This window comes from Sciurus carolinensis, chromosome 17, assembly GCF_902686445.1.
Source record: "Sciurus carolinensis chromosome 17, mSciCar1.2, whole genome shotgun sequence".
Classification (NCBI taxonomy): Eukaryota; Metazoa; Chordata; class Mammalia; order Rodentia; family Sciuridae; genus Sciurus; species Sciurus carolinensis.
The window spans coordinates 29,473,954-29,494,098 of record NC_062229.1 but is presented as its reverse complement, the minus strand read 5'-3'; the positions used below and the strand labels follow the sequence as shown (position 1 = coordinate 29,494,098).

Genomic DNA, 20,145 nt, shown 5'->3' with positions numbered 1-20,145 from the left:
TCAGAGTTGCCCAAGTACTCTGAGAACTAAGTAAGGCTCTGCTGCACTACCTGCACCGCTACCTCCTGACCAAAAGCAGACCCCAGACTCTGCTGTCGCTCCCTCTCCACATCCCTACCCTTAGCTCAGCCTACCTGGCTCATAAGAGGAAAATACCTAAGTAAAATACCAAGGATGTTTGAAATTATCTTTCTTCTTTGAAAAGAAAATATTTAGCGCAATGCTTGACTCAAAATAAATACCCCATAAATGCTAGATATTCATATTTCACAGGAATGTCACGAACCAACTTCTGAAATAGCCTGTTAAGCCAGGTGTGGTGGCATACACCTGTGATCCCAGAAAGTCAGGAGGCTGAGGCAGGAGGATCACAAGTTGGAGACCAGCCTCAACAGCTCAGTAAAACCCTCAGCAACTTAGTGAGACCCTGCTGCAAAATAAAAAAAAAACATAATAACGACTAGAGATAGAGCTCAGTAGTAGAGCTCCCCTGGGTTCAATCCCTAGTATCAAATATAAATAAAGTATATGTATATTTATATGTACATGTATATAGTATATAGTTATATATATATAATTTATTATATATAATTTTTAAATTTTATCATTTGTTTTATCTGTATATAAATATATATTCATACACACATATATATAAATAAATATTATTTTTATATATATAAATAAATATATTTATTATATATATAGATATCCCATTAAACGACACAAAGGAATGAGTTGTTAAAAGTCATTCCAACCTTCATAACAGACGCCCTTTCTCTCATCCTAGGACAACTACACATTTGCTGCTTTCAAGAAAAAGACACTTGAGAGAAAGGCAGTGAAATAAGTCCCATTGGTGATTATGCTTTGCCAAAAAAAATCCATGTTCACTGCAGTGTCGGCAGAGGGGCGGGAGTGTCCCCTGCCTCCTTCATCCTGTTCGTTCTTGGTCTTCTAAGGACCCTCTACAGGCTCTGGGCCTTCGGTGGTGCCAGCTCCTCCACTGCCTGCGGGAGAGTCAGGGACACTGGGGACAGGTGGGACCTACCAGGCTTCTGCAAGGGACAGTGGGGTTGAAGGGGGAGGTGCAGATCCATCTACCAGGAATGGATTTTCCTACCCTCTACTTGTGAGGAAAGAAAGAAGGAAAAGTCCTTGCATCTTAAGTATCCACAATTAATCCTGAGTATTTCAATACCTGTCCAATGATGAGAATCTTCCAATACTCTAGACCACGGGTGACACAGAGAGATCTGCATGTCGGCCAGTCGGCCACAGTCGCTGTCACCAGTGGGTGTGCTCTTCCCACACAGCTGCTTCAGACCCAGACAGGTGATTCATCTTTCCAGACCAGCCGAGTCAGCCCTGCCTTTGGCGCATGAGCGTGAATGCTCTTATCAGAAATCAGGAACTGTTAGCGTAAAGAGTTTCCATGGAACCACGCCGGACACGGGAAATCACATAAGGGAATTTATTAAGCAAACAGTGTCTCCCTGCAGGGTAAGAGAGAAAATGAGAGGAAAAGAGAAAGGAAAGAGAAAGGGCGTGCGCTAGAGAGAGTGGAAAGCCAGGAGGATAGAGAAAGTGAGGAGGACAGACAGAAGGATGAGAAAAGATGGCAGGGTAGCTACAGTAAAGCAATTGAATTCCGCTGGGCTAACAGGGGACCAATATGGGAGAAGGAGACTTGCAAGCTGACTGATGAACCAATAGCTAGCCAGGATGTTCACAGATTGACAAGTGGTTGGGAGGCGGGCAAAATGGCTGTAGTGGTGGGCGGGGGAGCAGCTTTATACATTACAGTTAGTATAGGCATTTTTGGTTAAAGTTGAAATGACAACAAATCAAAACGACTCAAGGTGGAAAATGCCAGTATTCATTTCACTTTAGATGACGAGAGCTCATCCCTTTGGATTTCCATAAAACTTAAGTATTTATCTGTCTGACTACATCCCTCACTTTCTTTCCTTTCTCTTTTTTTCCTTCTTTTTTTATTTTATTTGTTCAATCTGTTGACTTTATCCTTTCTGGCCACTCATCTAATTCCCACTAGACCAGCACTATTGACACTTTGGGTTAAATAATTGTTTCGTGGGGACATGTCCTACTCATTGTAGGACATTTGACAGCACACCTGGTCTCTGCCACTAGCTGCCAGTAACAACACTCTTCTACTTGAGACAATCAAAAGGTCTCCAAGCATTGTCAAACATCAGGGGACTGGAGAGGGGCCAAAATCACCCCCAGATTGGGAGCCACATACACAAATTCCTGCAGAACAAGATCCACTGTCTTTCACATCCGTAACCCCATCCTCAGTCCAAAGTCTGACACAGCAAATGTTCATCTGATGTATGATTGTATCAGATGAAAGAAGCCCTTAAAAAATAAAAAAGAAAGAAAGAAATGTTTTACTTCAGATATGCAGTAAATATGTTCTTTAAATGTGTCTGCGAAATTGTCCTTTTAGTGCCCATGGTCCTTAAGCTCCCAGAATAATTGATAAGGTTAAAGTAAAGATAGGTTCTTCAGGAAAGTAATGCTTTTTCTTTTTTTTCTTTTTTACAAAGTAGGACAGCCAACGCATCATACCTATGACATCCCAATTTAAATGACAGTGGTCAGTTTTCACAGCACACTTAAAGCCTGGCCTGTACTGTTTTCTTTTCATAAGATTCTTTTATTGTACAATATGTTTTGGAGGGATTCATTAACATTTTCAATTCAAAAACGCATTCAAGAGGTCAGAAGCCCAAGACGGGTCATGTGGCTCAAGGCTAGGTTTGCTATTGACTGCTCCCCACCCCCACTCCAGCACCTTCCAAACCGCTCCTGTTCCCTAACTGTTAACTGCCTCAGACTCTTCCTCCTCCTTCCCCCTCCTCCTCCTCCTGTTCCCCCATCCTCCAGGTTTTCAAATCTCACCTCTGAAGAAACACCATCTAGGTTCCTTTGAATTCCGAGGGTGTTTGAGTCAAAGAAGCGATTGACTTTTCCTTCCTCTCTGATCACAGAGCCCTGAGCACGTTGCTCAGCTGGGCTGTCTCCAGGTTGGAATTGAGTGGAGCAGCAGGAGTAGGCCAGGGCTGGTTCTTAAACTGGACTCTGGTTGCGGCTGATTTAATTAAATCCTGGCTTTTGTCAGTCTGTGCTGTAAAGAGCTCGCCTTCATTCCTTAGCTCCGTCTACCTGCTGGGGAACCAGGGACTGTCAGAAATAGAAATAGCCACACTATTGTCTCCTGAACCTTGGCCACCAGGACTTGAGTGCCAGGACTCAGATGAAAGAGAACATTTGGTTGAGAATAGTCACCTTTGCAAAGTGCGTCTGAGGCTTTCAGAGCTGCTTAAGATAGAGAAATACCACATTCATATATGCAACCTACAAATTTTCATAACTGCTGTTACTTAGAGGGGGGGATGGGAGCTTTAGATCCTGGAGCCTTCAGCTCTGACTCCTCTCACCTGCCACCTGGTGTTAGGTGTGAAATGCCCTCTTGTCTCCCCCAAAGACAACAATGACCCCAGCTAATCCTAGCCTGGCAACACACAAAATGGGGGCTCAGCTCCTTGGGCAGAATGCCTGGGTCTCTCTCTTTCCTGGCATTTTAAATTCCTGCTGTGAAGAGTTCTATTGTACCTGCTGGGGTCTGGCTGGAAGAGGAGTGTTTCAAGAAGTGAGGTGGGGACAGGGACAGAATGCCATCAGGTCAGAGAGCAGGAGTAGGAGAGAGCTGGATTACTCCCCAGGCTGTGTCACCAGAGCCTAGGAGACCTGGAGCTGGAAGAGGAGAGGCTCCCTAGAAGACGCTCTAACCATGGGGTGGGCTTCCACCAGAACCTTGATACCCACCCAGGGAGAGAGCAGGGAAAGAAATGCTCTTAACTTCCTCCTACTCCTACCTTTACTCTCCTGCAGGTGCCTGCCATTGGTCAAGGCCATCCCAGCCTGCCAGGGAGCTTGGTGATAAACTTCACATAAGTCAATCAAACCGGGAACAAAACAGGACCCAGAAGGGTAGAAACAGACCTAGGAGATCAGCAGAGAATAAGAATGACATTCTGAGCTCTGGTGTGAATAGTACCGCCGCCACCTTATAGATTTACACAGGGCTACAAATGGGAGAGATGAGTCAGCTCCCTGTCCCACCTGCCCACATCTGAGGACCAGCCTCATTTTCATCTTTGCTGTACGACACAGGCAACTTGGTGTAACCCAGCCACAGGGGCAGTGGAGGGCAGTCCCAATGTCCTTTTAGCTCTGCCCCATATTGCCCATGCAATAGTGGCAGCAGGTGCAGTAGAACTGTCCCATGGGAGCCCAGCTCTGCCACCAAGTCTAAGACCCAACAGTTGGTGGTCCTTCTCAAGCTCTTGTACAACACTGACGGCAGCAGAGAGGATATAGACCAGCACTCGTGTCAGGGGTCATGGTTACTCAGGTGGTTCTCTGCCCTCAGAGAGCAAGAAAAGAAATACTATCAGTTACTATCTTATCTTTGTTCCCTAAAGTGTATTTCAGGGAAACCAAGCCCAACAAGATACTCTAGGGCCAAGTAAGTTTGGGAAATTTGCATACTCCTGCGGGAAAAATTGAGATACATATTAACCTGTAAGTCCTACAGTAAAGAAATCTGGTTAGTGCTCTTTAACCTCAGGCATTTGACTATGAAGTCCTTCCTTAATGATTTCATACCCTGAATCATTTTGAGAAAGGCTTCCTGAACTAGGAACCAGCCAGTGGGGTCATAAGCACCAGTAGCTAGAACTTGGAGAGGACAAAGGTTACTCAGATAAGATAACCATAGTGCTCAACAAATATGGACCTTAACTAAGCAAGCAATTGCAGGTGAACATTCATCTGGTTGCTAGAATAACATTTTCATGTGCTTTCCATTTATCTCATGGCATGTAACTTCTGTTTTTTCAAACCAGGAACAGAGCCAATATCACGCCCATCTAGAACCGCAATAACTCTAGTATGCTTATATTAAAATTTGAAATTTAGAACATAACATCATTCCAAATAAGATGAACAATCAGAGCATCATAGGGCAGGGAGAGTAAAGGCACAGGATCTTATCAACCTTCTTGGGCTTACTTCCAGGTTCCACCTTTTCCCAGAGGTGAGACCTGACAAAGTCTCTGAGTTTTCCTAAGGTATAAGATGCTCTCATGTTTAGCAGTGATTGTCATGGTCCCTACCTCAAGGATTGCCATGAGCATTAAATAACAGAAGTCATATAAAATTCTTGCCTCATTCCTGACACAAGAATTTCCTGTCATCCTCCTCATCCCCACCATGACAACCTTCATCACCATCATGCCATCCATTGTTCTGGCTGGAAGTTCCTGTTTGGCTGGTGTCTGTGACAGACCACTCAACGTCCCCTTCCCCCTTATGCCAGGAAAGCAGGTTTTTAGGCAGCACAAAGTAAAGATGAACATTCTGGCCTTACTGAGGACTTGGAGCTATTTCATATTGTTTTGCCTTGGGAGAAAGAAAAAAAAAACAAGGCATAGCAGATGACCATGTTGAAAATGTGGACAGCCTTCGATGGGTACAGTCGTACAGCATGATGATAATTGAATTTTGCCTGTTTCTGGTAAAATGAGAGTTCCAAGACGAAAGTTACATCAAATTATGTTTATCCTTTGCTACACTTAAATTATTCACTTCATTTAAATAATAATTCCATAGTTTGCTTGACAGTAACAAACTAAGTTTATGTTTTAAAGTGTGTTATTAAAATAAATTTACCTTTGTATGCAGGTAAAGAAAAGTATTTTTAAAGTATAATAAAAATTGCCCTGGCTTTCTTTGTTCTCTCTCTCCTCTCTCTCTCTCTCTCTCTCTCTCCCCACCCCCCCCCACCTCTTTCCCTCCTTCCTCCCCTCTCTCCCTCTTTCTCTCCTCTCCCACCCCCCGGGCCCCTCCCATCCCCCCAACACCACCTTAATTTTTTTCTTCTCTTTTCAAGGGAAATTTTTTTTTACTTTAGGAGATATGTTTTTTGAAGAATTTCTCCACTCTACCCTTGAAATAGTCATCATTTCATTTGACAAAGAACAATGGCTATATTAAACGGGAAGGATCCTTTAGAAACAGAACTTCTCTAATACACGGTGTATGATAAAGAAATACAAAACAAAGGGCAAACTGAAATGTGGGGATGGATCACAGCAGACATTTAATTCATGGCTCCCTAGTGATTGTCCAATCATCTGATGTTGGTCCATTGTGTCTCACTGCAGGAAGCTCCTACAACCCAGATAGGCACACCTGGTGATGAGATGCAGTCAAATTCACTTTCAACCAACTTCCACCTGCCTCTGCTCCACTTTGAAATGTTTTGTAAAATTGCCCGTTTTAACACAGATGAGAGAATCATGCCAAGGAACTGACAGAATAGGAACATCTCAGGGTTCTTTGCCCCCTCGCGGATACTTAGCCATCGCTGGATGCATGACTCCTGTGGCTCGTCCTTAGCTCTGTCATATTTTAGCTGAAGTTACAGGAACTGTTAAAGTCCTGACCATGCACTTCATTCAGATAGACTCTAAATTGCAGTGATCATGTTGAGGACTTCGTATACATCCATTACACCTCCAGAACTTCTCCTGAAGTATTGTCCTTCTTTAGATACATCTTGTTCTACCTTCCATTTGCCCACTTTCAATTTACTACCTGCTTTGCTCATTTTCAATAGTTCCCCAGAATTATCCTAATTAACAAAGAGATTCCACGTTTCTCTTTAATATCATATTTTTTCTAAGAAATAAGTTTTACCTACTCTGCCTTGTAGATTCATTCTCATTTCCTTAATCTGTTTCAAATAAGAAGAAGGTCATTAGTTAGGCTCAAAATTTGTAATTATTTTCAGTCAGTTTTACCCCTTTCATGCTTTCTAAGTTTTTCTCAATTACTAAATGCCAACCAAAACTTCTCTTTTTAATTCCTGGTATTGAACCTAGAGGCGCTTAACCACTGAACCTCATACCCAGCCTGTTTTTTTAATTTTTTATTTAAGACAGGGTCTCACTAAATTGCTCCAGGCCCTGCTAAGTTGCTGAGGCTGACTTTGAACTTGGAATCTGCCTCCCAAGATGCTGGGATTACAGGTGTACACCACCACACCTGGCCAACCCAAACTTTTACTAAGAAAAATCCCATCACACATTTTTCTCTTGATATTGGTTTTTATAAGTCACTGGACAAATTCATAATTTACATATCTCATTCTATGTATTTTGTTCTGTTTTATCAAAAATCAACTTACAAATTGCTTTTCCTGCAGGAAAGTTGGAGGGGACAGGAGGTGTGATTGACAGTGAGGGTGGCAAGATCCTATGCTACCACTTACATGTGAGAATGTTTGTAAATGGAGGTTCCCATCTCTTTCCTCCAGTATTGAGCCCAGTTCTCTCTCGCCTCCTTGAATCACTGGGGTCCCCTGGAGGAGTCCCACCAGAACCAGCTCTGCAGACCTGAGTTCAAAGGCCCTGCTTTCTCTCCAGGTATACCTGGCAGCTGGCACTGTGTATGGGCTGGAGGGCCAGCTGAGTGAGCTGGAAGATGCTGCGCGCTGCATCCACAGTGGCACCAATGAAACCGAACTGGAGGATCTGGAGGACCAGGTGGCGGCTGCTGCAGCCCAGGTCCACCATGCTGAACTCCAGGTGAGAATTCTCCTTTCTGTTCAGAGTGGACCTGCAAGGTGAAAGTCCTTCTTGATGGAGGATTCCAGCAAATTCTCCTTTTTAAAGTACCACTCTCTTCTCTCCCGAATTATGACCATGTTGATTCATCAACTTTCCCTTAAAATCTTAGGCTAGTTTCCTCTTGACAACTTACCTGACCCAAACCTGGGTCTCCTTTCTTTGGAGATTCCCATTTCATTCCAAGGCTCCCACCACACTGTTGGTTACTCAAAGCCAGTTTTCCCCAACATAGACTAAAAGCTCCATGAGGACAGGACTATAGCTAACTCACTTAACCTAGCAACTCCAGTGCCTAGCATGACACCAGACACATGGTAAAAATGGGATGAGAAAATGAACAAAATCAGAAAGGTAGGTTTCAGGAGAAGTGGGCAGGATTTAGATAGGGCTGTTTCAGAATTGGTCCCAGTAATCTCTAGAACTTTGTGAAGATGCCCTTCGGCAGTTTTTGTGGATATTCACTTGACCTTTGAAAGTGGATCAGAACTGATCATGGATTGAACAACTAATCCTCAGACTGGAGTCTGTGGACATGCTCTTAGGAGCCCATATCAGGGTTTTGGCGTTGTTGTTGTTTGGTTGGTTCTTGTTTTGGTGTTTGGATTTTCATTCAGAGGAGCCCGAATGCTGCTCAGGTTTCAGAAACACTGGCCTCTGCAATATAACTTCAGTACACACCCCTGGTTCAAAATATTTCTATATCTTGTATCTTAAAACTGCATCTTCAGTAGCATTGTGGTCAATAGACACCAACTCAGTATTTGGAAGAAGCTGCTCCTCTGAGTACTGACTTTTGTCTTCTGGACATAGAGTCCTACCTTGAGCTCTTTGCTTTGGCTCCCAGGAAACTCAGAGCTGAGTTGGTCATACCCTTCTAGCAAGTGTATGGCTCATTGAACATGCAGTCTTAAGATAAGATACAGACAAAAATAAGCCCTCAATAGTTTCCTTTCTTCTCTCTTTGTCTTCTGGACTAAAACTTGATCATTTTAGTGCTTCTTATTCCAGAACATGACAGTTAGCAGACCAAGGGCAGAGTGCTTTCCCATTGCCCTTGTCTCTGAAGACCCTCTGAGAAAGGCCCTTCATCAAAATTGATTCCAGGGAAGAATGTGAGCATCAAATTCACATCAGTTGCAAATGACTGATAAAATCTTAACCTGGGAATTTTCTCAGAGACTTGTGCCATTCATCGGTCTATAAATCAAAGGAATGCAACTCTCAATGTGAAATTTGAGGAATTAAATAGGAAGGCATCTGGGAACCAGGGAGGGGCAGAGTTGCACAGTGGATCCTTCTAGAAGTTGGCTAGTGGGCAGCTTAACTTGGATTCTTTCCCAGCTGCCACAGACTTGGCATTCACATACCTCTTCCTCCTTGTGCAATCAAATCTGTCCACTTTGGGTAAAGGTAAGGGAAGCAGCTCCCATATTAACTGACTCTTCAAGCTTCATCTGCACACCTCCTATAGTAGCTTATCCCCACAGACCCTATCCAAAGATGCTCTCAGCAAAGGACAACAGAAGTGGGATTTGTCTTGAGCAGCACAAAATTGTAGCGGGAACGGGAGGGTGATGCAATCTGGGAGGGGACCACACATGCATTGACTGGTGGCCAGCCTCTGGTTACCCACCTGATACCCCAGCAACACCCAGGCAACACCATCTCAGCAAAAGGTCTGTGGTTCCCACCTCTCCCCTCCACTCTGTGGTGTGCAGTTGGGTATATCAGTTAATCCTTTGAGCCACAGTTGCTTCATCTGTAAAAATAACAAGAGAACAGTTCCTACTTTCTAGGACTAGTTTGAAGCATGACTGAGTTCATGTATTTAAGCACTTATCATAGTGCAGGGACGGTCCCTTCTTCAACCCAGAGGAAGGTGGGATCAGGGCTTTTCCTGGACACTGAATGAGTTCTTGCTCTTTATATCTGCCTTCAGATTCTTAGAAAGAAATCTGAGCTGGCTGACCTTCCCACGTTGCAAATGAGAAAGATGATTCCCAGAGAGGGGAGGGAATTTCTCAAGGCCAGTTGGCCCCTGAATGAAAGAGATGGTTTTGAACTAGGAGCTGCTGCTGGGTCTTGCCTCTAAACCCTCATGTGGTGGTTTTGGATTCATGGAATCATGGATGAAGAAAGCAAGATCTTTACGTTGTACTTGTCCTTTAAAGTTCAAATATTGCCTCCTGTGGAATCTGTATAAGTATTTTTTGTTTCTGTAACAAAATAACTGAGGCAGCTAGGTACAGTGGCACACACCTATAATCCCAGTGGCCTGGGAGACGGGAAGATCAAGAGTTCAAAGCCAGCCTCAGCAATGGCAAGGTGCTAAGCAATTCAGTGAGACCCTGTCTCTAAATAAAATTCAAAATAGGGTTGGGGATGTGGCTCAGTGGTTGAGTACCCCTGAGTTCAATCCCCGATACCAAATATAAAAAAATAACTGATGCAGAGTGCTTTTTTACAGAAGTTTATTTAACTCACAGTTTTGAAGACTGAAAATCCAAGAACGAGTAGCCCCATCTGTTTGGCCTCTGGTGAGGGCCTCATGGCAGATGGCATTGCAATGGCAGGAACACAGATGCGGAAGAGATCAAAGGGTGTAATGGTTTAGATCTGGTTTAAATGAGTCCCCCAGGGGTTCGTGTGTTGGAAGATTCATTTGTTTGCTATAAACTCAGAGCATTTTTTGTGCACATGTATGAATATGTAACAATCCCACTATTATTGTATAATTATAAAATACCAAGTTTTAAAAAAAATTTAAAAACTCACACTTTTAACAAGTATGATCCCTGGAGTGGCAACATGGAAAGAGGCGAGGCCTCGTGGGAGCTCCTTAGATCACTGAGGGTGCTGCCTACAGAAGGAATTAAAGTCATCCTCATGGGATCCCTGAGTCAGTTCCCTTCAGAGGATTGTTGTGAACAGAGCAGGCTTGGCTCCACCCAGCTCTCTCTGGCTTCCTGTCTTGGGATTGACATATTTCTCCTATACATGCTTCCATTGTTAGGACAGCATTTGATATCTACCATGATGTGACACAGCCAAGAGGCCCTCACCAGGGTGAGCTGATTCCAGTGCCCTGCCTTTGGATCTCTAAAACTGCGAGCTAAATAAACCTCTTCTCTTTATAAAGCTAGCCTATTCCAGGTATTTTGTGATAATAATGGAAATAGGTTAATATACATGGTGAAATAGGAAGTGGGACTCAGGATTGCTTTTTTTTTAACAATTCACTTGTGAAAACTAATTAGGGTCCTATAAAAACTGTATTGGGGGTGGGAGGGAGGCAAGAATGGAGGAAGGAGGAACTGTATAGAGGGAAAAGAGGGGTGGGAGGGGTGGGGTGGAAGGAAAAAGTAACAGAATGAATCAGACACCATTACCCTATGTAAATGTATGATTACACAAATAGTACACCTCTACTTCATGTACAACCAGAGAAATAAGTTGTACCCCATTTGTTTACAATTAAGAAAGGGTGAATTACATAAAATTTTACCTACTCTGTCATATGTACAAGTCATTTACCTATTGAAAATGATAATTTTATTACATAAAATAATGTAATATGTAACAAAATTCATAATAAAATTATATTTTAGTATTTAAAAATAACTTTAAAATTAAATATTAGGTTGTTTATGTCACTATGGATCAAAAAAAAAAAAAAAAACTATATCAGTACTTTCCAAGAAGCACCCCAATGACCTAACCTACCTTTCATTAGGTCCCACCTCTTAAAGCCTCCACCACCACCTCCACACCACCACACTGAGGACCAAGACTCCAGTATGTGAAACTTCGGGGGACACACTCAAACTATATCCAAACCATAACAGAAGCCTTCCTTGACCATTCCTCCCCACCCCATGCTAAGCTCGGTGGTCCTAGGCTAGCTCTCCCCTAGTGATCTGGCTTCCATTTATCCCTAGGCATACTCTGACAGAGTTGGTAACATACTCTAGAGCTACCAACCTAGAAATTTAAATTCCTAAAGAAAAACTGGTATTTTATCTTCTCACTGCAACTCTAAAGAGAGAAATGCTTGGTAGAGTTAAACGAATGAATGAGCATGCATCCAAGCAGATGTGTTCTTTATAAACTCCTAACACGTTCAGCAGATTTCTTCTGTACCTTCTCTCCACTGATCCTATCTTTCTGTTGCCTGAAGATTTCTGATATCGAGAGCCGGATTTCAGCCCTGACCATTGCAGGCTTAAACATAGCACCGTGTGTGCGCCTCACGAGAAAACGGGATCAGAAGCAGAGGAACCAGGTATGTTTGTCCCCCACCCCCGCTCCCTCTGGTGGAATGTTGCCTGATCTGGATAGTTGAAAAGATGAAATATCTTTGGCTTTACAAAGTTGTATTGATTGCAGTGTCATGTTTGTAGGTACAAACCATAGACACGTCAAGGCAGCAGAGGAGGAAACTACCCGCTCCACCCGTGAGAGGTAAACTTAGATCAGAACCACTAAGCCACCCAAGAACTCAGCCTGAATTGTTTACTTTGAGTAGCTCAGAGATCTGAGTTTGAGGACCAGATCCCACGGGGACGACTCACCCAATGCATCTTCTAGATCTGTCTTCGCTTCTGGTCACCCCAAAAGCAAACACTGGGACAAGGATAGGAGCACAAGTTTATTTGGGAGGTGGTTCCAAGGAATCACTGGTGGAGAGGAGGGTAAAAATAATTCAGGGAAAGAAAAGATATTAAGCCAATACAGGTTAATGAGTAGGTCATTCCTTTGAGCAAATGAAGCTAAATCCTCCTGGGGACTTCTGGAAGACAGTATTGACTGCACCTCAGAGTTTCCTGCCTGTAGGGTAGGAAGATGGTGTGTTTGACTTTCAACTCTCATCCATCATGGGTGAGGGATGCTTCTGGATGCATGAACTTCCTGGTACTTGTGAATCTGCCAAAAGAGTGGTGGTCTTGCAGTAGGATGCTGTTGGAATGTGCTGGAATGGTGACTGTTGGGAAGAAGTACACAGGACACCAAAAGCCTCCACCAGGGAATGCCAGTCAGATCACCTTGTGGCTGTTGTCCAGTTTAGGGAGCCACATAATGGTGATACCAAACAAGAAATTCAGATTTATAATAGAGGAGTAGAAAGTCAGAAGATGTGCATTGGAACCTTGGTTTCACCTCTTGGCATTCAATAAACATTTATCAAATGTTAGTTTATATCCTGTAAAATCCCCTATTTGGACAGTTTAAATTTATCACAGTTCCACAGTCCTTTAACTGAAAACCTCAGATCTCTGTGTGCTCCATAATTGCTTGTGTACCAGAAAGGTCACATGACATCCAGGCAGCATCTGACAGTCAAACACAAACATCCTTACAGCAAAACGTGAGGCCATTCACACTCTTTGTACTGAACAAGAACCTTCAGTGGTCACATGTCAGTTCAGGTCAGTTTTGCAATTAGATGATTTTGACTCCAAACATAAAAATGTACAGATTTTACAGTTTTTTATATTTCAGGATTGCAAATAAGAATTTAGAGACTGTGCTGGTTTATCTCCAAGATATTTTTTCCCAGATAACCACCAATGATGCCTTGACTTATTTGAACCATCATGAAAAGAAACATGAAATAAAAAGAATCTAGTCAGTCCTATGTAAGGAATGAAGTGCCAAGTCTAAGACAAAAAATCCGGGTCATTTGACCACCTCGACTTTCTTTCATAATAATCAGTCCATCTTTTGGGTAATGCTTATTCCTTTTTGTTTTCTTTTAGCTGAAAAAATGGAGGCATCGTCAGTGACCACCATGAAAACATTCAATCGCAACTTTATCCTCCAAGGCTCCTCAACAAACGAGCCCAAAGAAAGGAGAAGCCCCTCCAAGGATTTGATGGTAAATGTCAATATCTCTGTCCTGATACTATAGAATGGTATGTCCATTCTATAGCTTTCCCTCTGGGCTCCCCTAACAGCCCAGGAAGCATCCTTTCTGCATAGCCTCATGGCCTGTTGGTTTGAGGGGACAAGGGTCTAAGAGAGGGGAATAACATTCACCTGATGGTGGTCACCTCTTCAATATATCTCTCAATCCTATCTCCAGCTCCTTGTAGGAACCAGGTTTGATACAAGAGAAATAAAAATATGTGTCTAAGGTCTGGGTGAGGTGTAGGAGTTCTTATTCTGTTTTTTGATCCAGATTCACTCTTTCTTCAGTTTCTTAGAAGCCATTAATGCCATTTTTTCTTAAAAGAGTCAGCAGTGCCTCTAAATGGGGCAAAGGAGGAGACAGTAGATAATTTGAACTCTAGAGATCATCCAGAGGCCTAATGGATCAGTTGCTTAAAAACCAACATAAGCATCAGAATTGCAGCAGATGCTCAGTGCTGCTTAGGTAGGAGTGATGACCCAGCTAAGCTGCCTTGGTGAGACCTGTTGTGCTGAGGGCAGGTCATGTCTGAGAGGACAAGACTGAAACCAGAGCAAACTTGCTCTGTTGCCCTCCGCGCATCACCCTATTCTCCCTCCCTCTTCCCCTCCACACGCCATGGTCCATCTCACGAGCATGGAAGCGCCACTGATGGCAGCATGGAGGACCCAGCCGTTCCAATGTGACCCCAGATGGCAAGGGAGCTGCTGGTCGCCCCTTCAGCGGTCAGCCAATAACCCTGATGTTTCACCTTGCTCCTGCCCATTACTTCCAAGAGCTAAAAAGATGCTTTCTCATACTTAAAGGGCAGACCATGAGGATGAGGGAAGGAATAAGTTATAAAAAATATGGCTAATGAACTTTCATAGAGATAGAACATAGGCGGGTTGTTACTGGGAGCTGTGGAGGCGGAAAGAAGAAACTGCTTAAAGGTAAGTGGTGACTTTGGAGTGATGCATGTGTATTAAAACTGGACGAAGGCGACAGGCAGACAACCTTGTGAATATACCAAAGCCACTGGATTATTCGCTTGAAAATGGTTGGTTTTATTTTGTGTGGTTTTCATTTCAATCAATTATTTTTAATAAAATAAAAATAAAGTAATACAAACAGGTTAAAAAATAAAGGGTGCACAATATGTACTAAACCACACACAAAATGAAAGGGCGGAAATATTACTTTGAAACAAAGTAGAATTCAAGACAAGTATTCAGAGAAAAGGCAGAGAAAGGATGTTTTGATTGTGATAAAGTAGGAGACTTGTCTTGGTTCTGCACACAACAGAACAGCACTATCTACTGCGTGATGGTTAGTGAGTTTAAAACTCTCTTATCAGTCCCCATACACTAGAAAAAAATACCAATTAGAGATCCGAATGGGTTGTTATTAAGCTTTGATGGAGACGTTTACCTAACGGCCCACTTTACAGATCACATTTCTAAGCATCAATGGACCATTTATAAAAGTTGATTTCATACCAATTCACAAAGAAAACCTCAATGAATTCCAAAACGTAGAAAGTGTAAAACTATTTTCTGTGACCACACAGAAAATGTCAAACACAATCAATTTGCCAAGTGCTTGGTGACAGTGTGCTCAATATGTCACCTCAGGAGCCCGCTCTGGAGTCTGCTGCCATGTATTAACACCACAGAGTTCCACTGCCAGTGACCCACTGCCTCCGGCCATACACAACAGTGCCTTGACCCAACAGCCATCCAATACCGTACGGATTTCCACCTGAGGAGAGAGCCTGGGGAGGCCACAGCATTCCACTGCGCAGGGCTGTCCTGATACCTCACCCAGAAAGCAGGCTCGGACTTCAGCATCGCGGTCTTGCCCACTGTCTGCCTTAGGCTCCCAGGAGAATCCAAGACAGAAAACCAAGACGCTGGCTTCCAACAGCAGAGCTCCACGTTCAAAAGATGCATCTTTTCCCGGTTTGCTTTGCTGCTGTGTATTGTCTAGACGACCTTTTTTGTTTTTAAATCCCTTTGATTCAACTAGAATTCTGTGTCAACAGTTGTCCCATGGAAAATTACTGGAGGCGGGTGGAGGGCAGGGAGGTGGGGATTACCATTTAATTCCTCATCAACATAAGAAAATCCCTCACAGGGGTCCTTGTCTTACAGATGCTAAGGGAAAACGTGAAAATGCCTCGTGGTGGTGAGCATGTAGGGCGGTGTAACTTGGGGGTCTTACAGTCATCACGGATGCAGGTCTCCCTTAGCTACCTCCTCCTGGCCCCCCACATTACCAGCTATTTCTATTGCTTTACAGTCACAGACCACAGAATGGAAGGCCCTGACTCATCCACACCATGCCAGGTCCATCCAATACGTCTACCTACGAATCTGGGGTTCCTCATAGACTTACTGAGAGTGTCCTCACTCAGAAGGGGAGACTGGGTAGAGGAAGACCACCATTAGCTCAGCTTTTTCTAAGGCACTGTCCAGAATCAATGTGAAGAAGTTGAGCAATTAGCGGCACCTGAATGAGTTTTGGGTGAATGAATTATTGCCAAATATAAGCACATAAGAAAATGTGTTTGTCCTCCAAAATTGGTTTCCTAATAAATATTCAGCTAAATAGCAAAATGACCTTAAGGATTATAAAAAGGGGGGGGGGGCAGGGAGCATTAGGGAATAGCCTTAGAAAATTTACCAGTATGAAAAAAATCAAGAACAAACTGAATTTAATAGACACAAGAATTAACACTAACTCCATGTTTATGGTCTGTTTGAACCTGACTCAACTGCATGAGTAATTAGAGTGTATTTATACAAGCAAATGGAATTGGAATTTCACTCAATTAATTGGGCATTACCAACATGTTTGCGTGTTTTTAAGTGTTTGCTCCTCATTCATTATGGATCTAAGGAAGGAGGCAAGGGAATAGAGTGATTAGTGTTTATCACATGCCAGCTCTGAAGAAGGCAGTGTTCTCATTTTAATGTTCATTGCATCCCTATGCGGTAAGTATACCCATTTTCCAGATCTGATAACCAAGGCCAGGAAGATTAATTTGCCAGAACCACACCTGTAAGCTAATTATGATTGGATGCCTCCCCAAAGCCTGTGTTGTCTTCAGCCTCCCTGTTCTTTAGCTGCCATGTACATTTCCAGCCCCAAGTGACTGCCGAGTTGTGTGTCCTGATCCACACCTGATGGGGGTCTCCATATCTTCCAATACTACTCCTTGCTGATGCTGTGTATATGTTATCCAACAGAAACGACTCCTTTGAAATAAGTAAATCTTTGGCTTTTTGTTCTGTTGGTGTGATTCAAAGCAAAACAAACAAATTTCAAAAACACAACAAAAAAAAAAATCTGACTTCCAAATAGAACGTTTTCTTTAAGAGGCATGAAAAGCAACTATTGTTGTGTTACAGTGTTAAACTATTTAGTTTTCCTTGACAAAAACGTGTACTGTGTAAGCCTTGCAAAAAAACAAAAACAAAACAAAACAAAAAGAAGCCTGCTCCACAGCATTTGAATTTTTATAAAGGTTTCCTTGTGCCAAATAAGTGCAAAGGTTTAATTTACTATTAAAAACCATAAGCATATGTTATAGTTCCAGAAGAATTATTTTGTCATCAAGTGATTTTGATCTTTAGTGTCAATATTTATATTTAGATTAATTTTATAAATGAAAATATTTTAATGGTTTAAGAAAAATGAGGACAATAAGACAATATCTTTGATGACCTCTGAGATTTATGCTTGCCTTCATGTTATATGCACATTGCCAGGAACTATTGTCAAGAGAAATGATAAAGAAGTAAAAGTCATTTATGAAAATAGTTCGCATGTGTGTGGGTTTTTGTTTGTTTTTCGGTTAGAAGAACCTAGACAGGAGTGGAAGATAGAGAAGACAGGTGACCAGCAACAGGATAGGCGCTGGTTCGAAGCCTGTCACCCCCGCCTGCCTTCCCGATACACCGCTCACCCCTCCGTTGCAGGTTGGCTGATCCCAATGACCACCTCCAGCTGAGCAAAAGGAGCAGTTCTCAAGGAGGATGGGGGGGGTGTGATTTTGCCCCCAGCCCAGGGGTACATTTGACAACATTTGGAGATGTATATATATATATAATTTTTTTTTTTTTTTTTTTTTTTGCGGTGCTGGGGATCGAACCCAGGACCTTGTGCTTGCAAGGCAAGCACTGTACCAACTGAGTTATATTCCCAGCCCTGGAGCTATTTTTGATGGAAACAAGTAGGAGTGTGCTACTGCCAGTAACTAGTAGGTAGACACCAAGAACACTGCTAAACATCCTCCAAGGCACAGGACACCACCCACCACAAAGAATTATGCAATCCAGAGCCCTGAGTTAGACCCTGCAGGCACACCTGGACGTCGGTGGAGAAGCTCCACCCGCCCGCCTCCGCAGGGCAGGCATAGATCCAGAAGCAGGGCAGTGACTGCCCCCGACTGCCCCCATCTATTTCAGGCTGGGAAGAGGTTGTGCACCTCTGAGACTGGAGTGCCCAGAACATTCTGCCAGACACTGGCCCCTGTCATCCCCAAACAGGAACAGGAACCCTCCACTAACCTGAAATGAATGAGTGTGAAAATACCAACAGAAGCCCACAGGTTTCTGTGCAGGTGGGAACCAGGGTGTTGAACAAGGGTGCTCTAACTGAAGGAACTGGAATTTAAAGGATGCCGCCACACACCACAGTGTGCTTTTCCTCTCCACACAAGAGAAAGGGCTGTCTCTCACTGCATGGAGAAATCTGAGAGAGACTGTTAGACGAAGAGGAATTTGAGAGAGAACGTGTCCTTCACGGAGCAACAGCCCAGACAAACACTAGCTACGGTGCCCTCACGTAATTGAGGTAATCTTTCATTCAGACAACTTCCAGAATAATCAGAGTGTTTAGGTACATCGTGAGCCCCAACCACCAATGTCATGCAACACAAGGTTAAAGTATTTTTTTAAAGGTGTGGAAGGTGGAAATGGTGATAGGACGGGCTGGAGAACATTTATTCGTGAAGAGCTCATGCTGCAGACATCGCTGCCAGCCAGCAGTGTGGCATGGAAGCTCAGAGCCTGTGGGTACCACCCACTCATGTGCAGTTCCTGGGTGAAGACCAGAAGGTGGGGAGGCAGACATCCATCAAGTGTAAACCCTTGAGTCTGCTGGGGCTCTGTAGCTAGTGTGGTTCAGATTAGAGGTCCAGGGTAAAGCTTGTTTGGTAACCAGTTGAGGGAGGAAGAGCAATCTCTACCACCCAATGTCAGTCACATGCCAGGCACTAGTGAGTTCTTACACGAAGCAACTCCGAGGAGGCCACAGAAACCCCATTTTACACCAGAAAAATTGAGACCCAACACGGAGCTGGTGAACACCACCGTTCTTTCCAGAACCTAAGTTCCCCTGAATAGATCATAAGGTTGTCTCAGATGTGGTTGAAATGAGACTTTTCTGAATATAAATTAATATAAAGAAGATGTCTAAGAATACTGTAAAGAAACACAGTAAGAGAAAGGTAACAAGGATTCCCTCCTCCACCAAACTAAGCCCTGTTCTTGATGAGGCCCTGCCAAGTCCAGGATCAGCAGGTCAGTTTCCTGAGAATCCCCCAGCCCTTGATATCAAGACAGTCCCTCCCTCCTCACCCTTGATGTCAAGTCAACTCCCGCTTCTGAGGGAGTTGATTCTCTCATTGATTCTCTCACCCTGGCAATTGGCTGTAAATCAAACTCGTGAATGTGCTAGTCTCTCTCCTATTGCTTGAATAAAATCTATCTGGCCATTTTTAACAAATGTCCAGTGCAATTTCTCTTTGATAGTGACTGGGGGTGAAGGAGAGATGTGCCATTCTATATCCCTCAGTACCAAAGGAATTTTGGATTACAGGGACGTATTTATTGAGAGTAGATAGAGAGAGATATCAAATATTTAAATGGATTTTTGAAGAAACATTCCCCCCAAAAAAATAAAAAATTCTTAATCCTCAATAGCTAAACTATGAAGAATTGAGTAAAAATACTGCCATTTCAACCACCAAAGTAGCTGTTTTTAAGGAATGAGGGGTGTGTTATATGGGATGAACCACTATTTTCATAACATAACTGGTATGCTAACTAGACATAATTCCTGCCTATAAAAGCAAGTCTTACGAGGTTCTCTGAAAGAATGTATGGTTTTCCAAGTTGCAATTTTTAAGTCTGTTTTAGGGTAATACAAACACAAATGAAATTAATCTATAATTTACTTCTAGTTATCTGGCTCCCCCACAATTAACCTAATGAAATTAGCATCTGCCTATGAAGCATACACACACGCAGCCTGTCCCTCATGACATAAAAGTAGAATATGTATCTTTTATGGGCATCAAACTAAGAGAGGGAGGATAATTAAAAGTCCTGAAGATAGGGTAGGTGGAAATTGTCCTGACTCCTTCAGATCAATCAACTTCAACTGTGGGTATCCAGGCAGGCTAAAATTTTCACGTAGCTCCAAATGGATATTCTTTAAATTTTTATTTAGAAGAGACACTGAGCTTTC

General features: G+C 43.0%; 1 protein-coding gene across 1 annotated transcript in view; it reads left to right on the top strand.

The window, feature by feature from the left end:
• Nucleotides 1-17,053, top strand: part of Myrip (myosin VIIA and Rab interacting protein) — a 320,260-nt gene extending 303,207 nt beyond the window's left edge. The window contains exons 13-17 of the mRNA XM_047532415.1: nt 7,518-7,679; nt 11,899-12,003; nt 12,122-12,182; nt 13,478-13,596; nt 15,243-17,053. Coding sequence (XP_047388371.1) covers nt 7,518-7,679; nt 11,899-12,003; nt 12,122-12,182; nt 13,478-13,596; nt 15,243-15,275 — 480 coding nt within the window. The 3' untranslated portion in view covers nt 15,276-17,053. The remainder of the gene's footprint in view (nt 1-7,517; nt 7,680-11,898; nt 12,004-12,121; nt 12,183-13,477; nt 13,597-15,242) is intronic.
• Nucleotides 17,054-20,145: the final 3,092 nt, after the last annotated feature.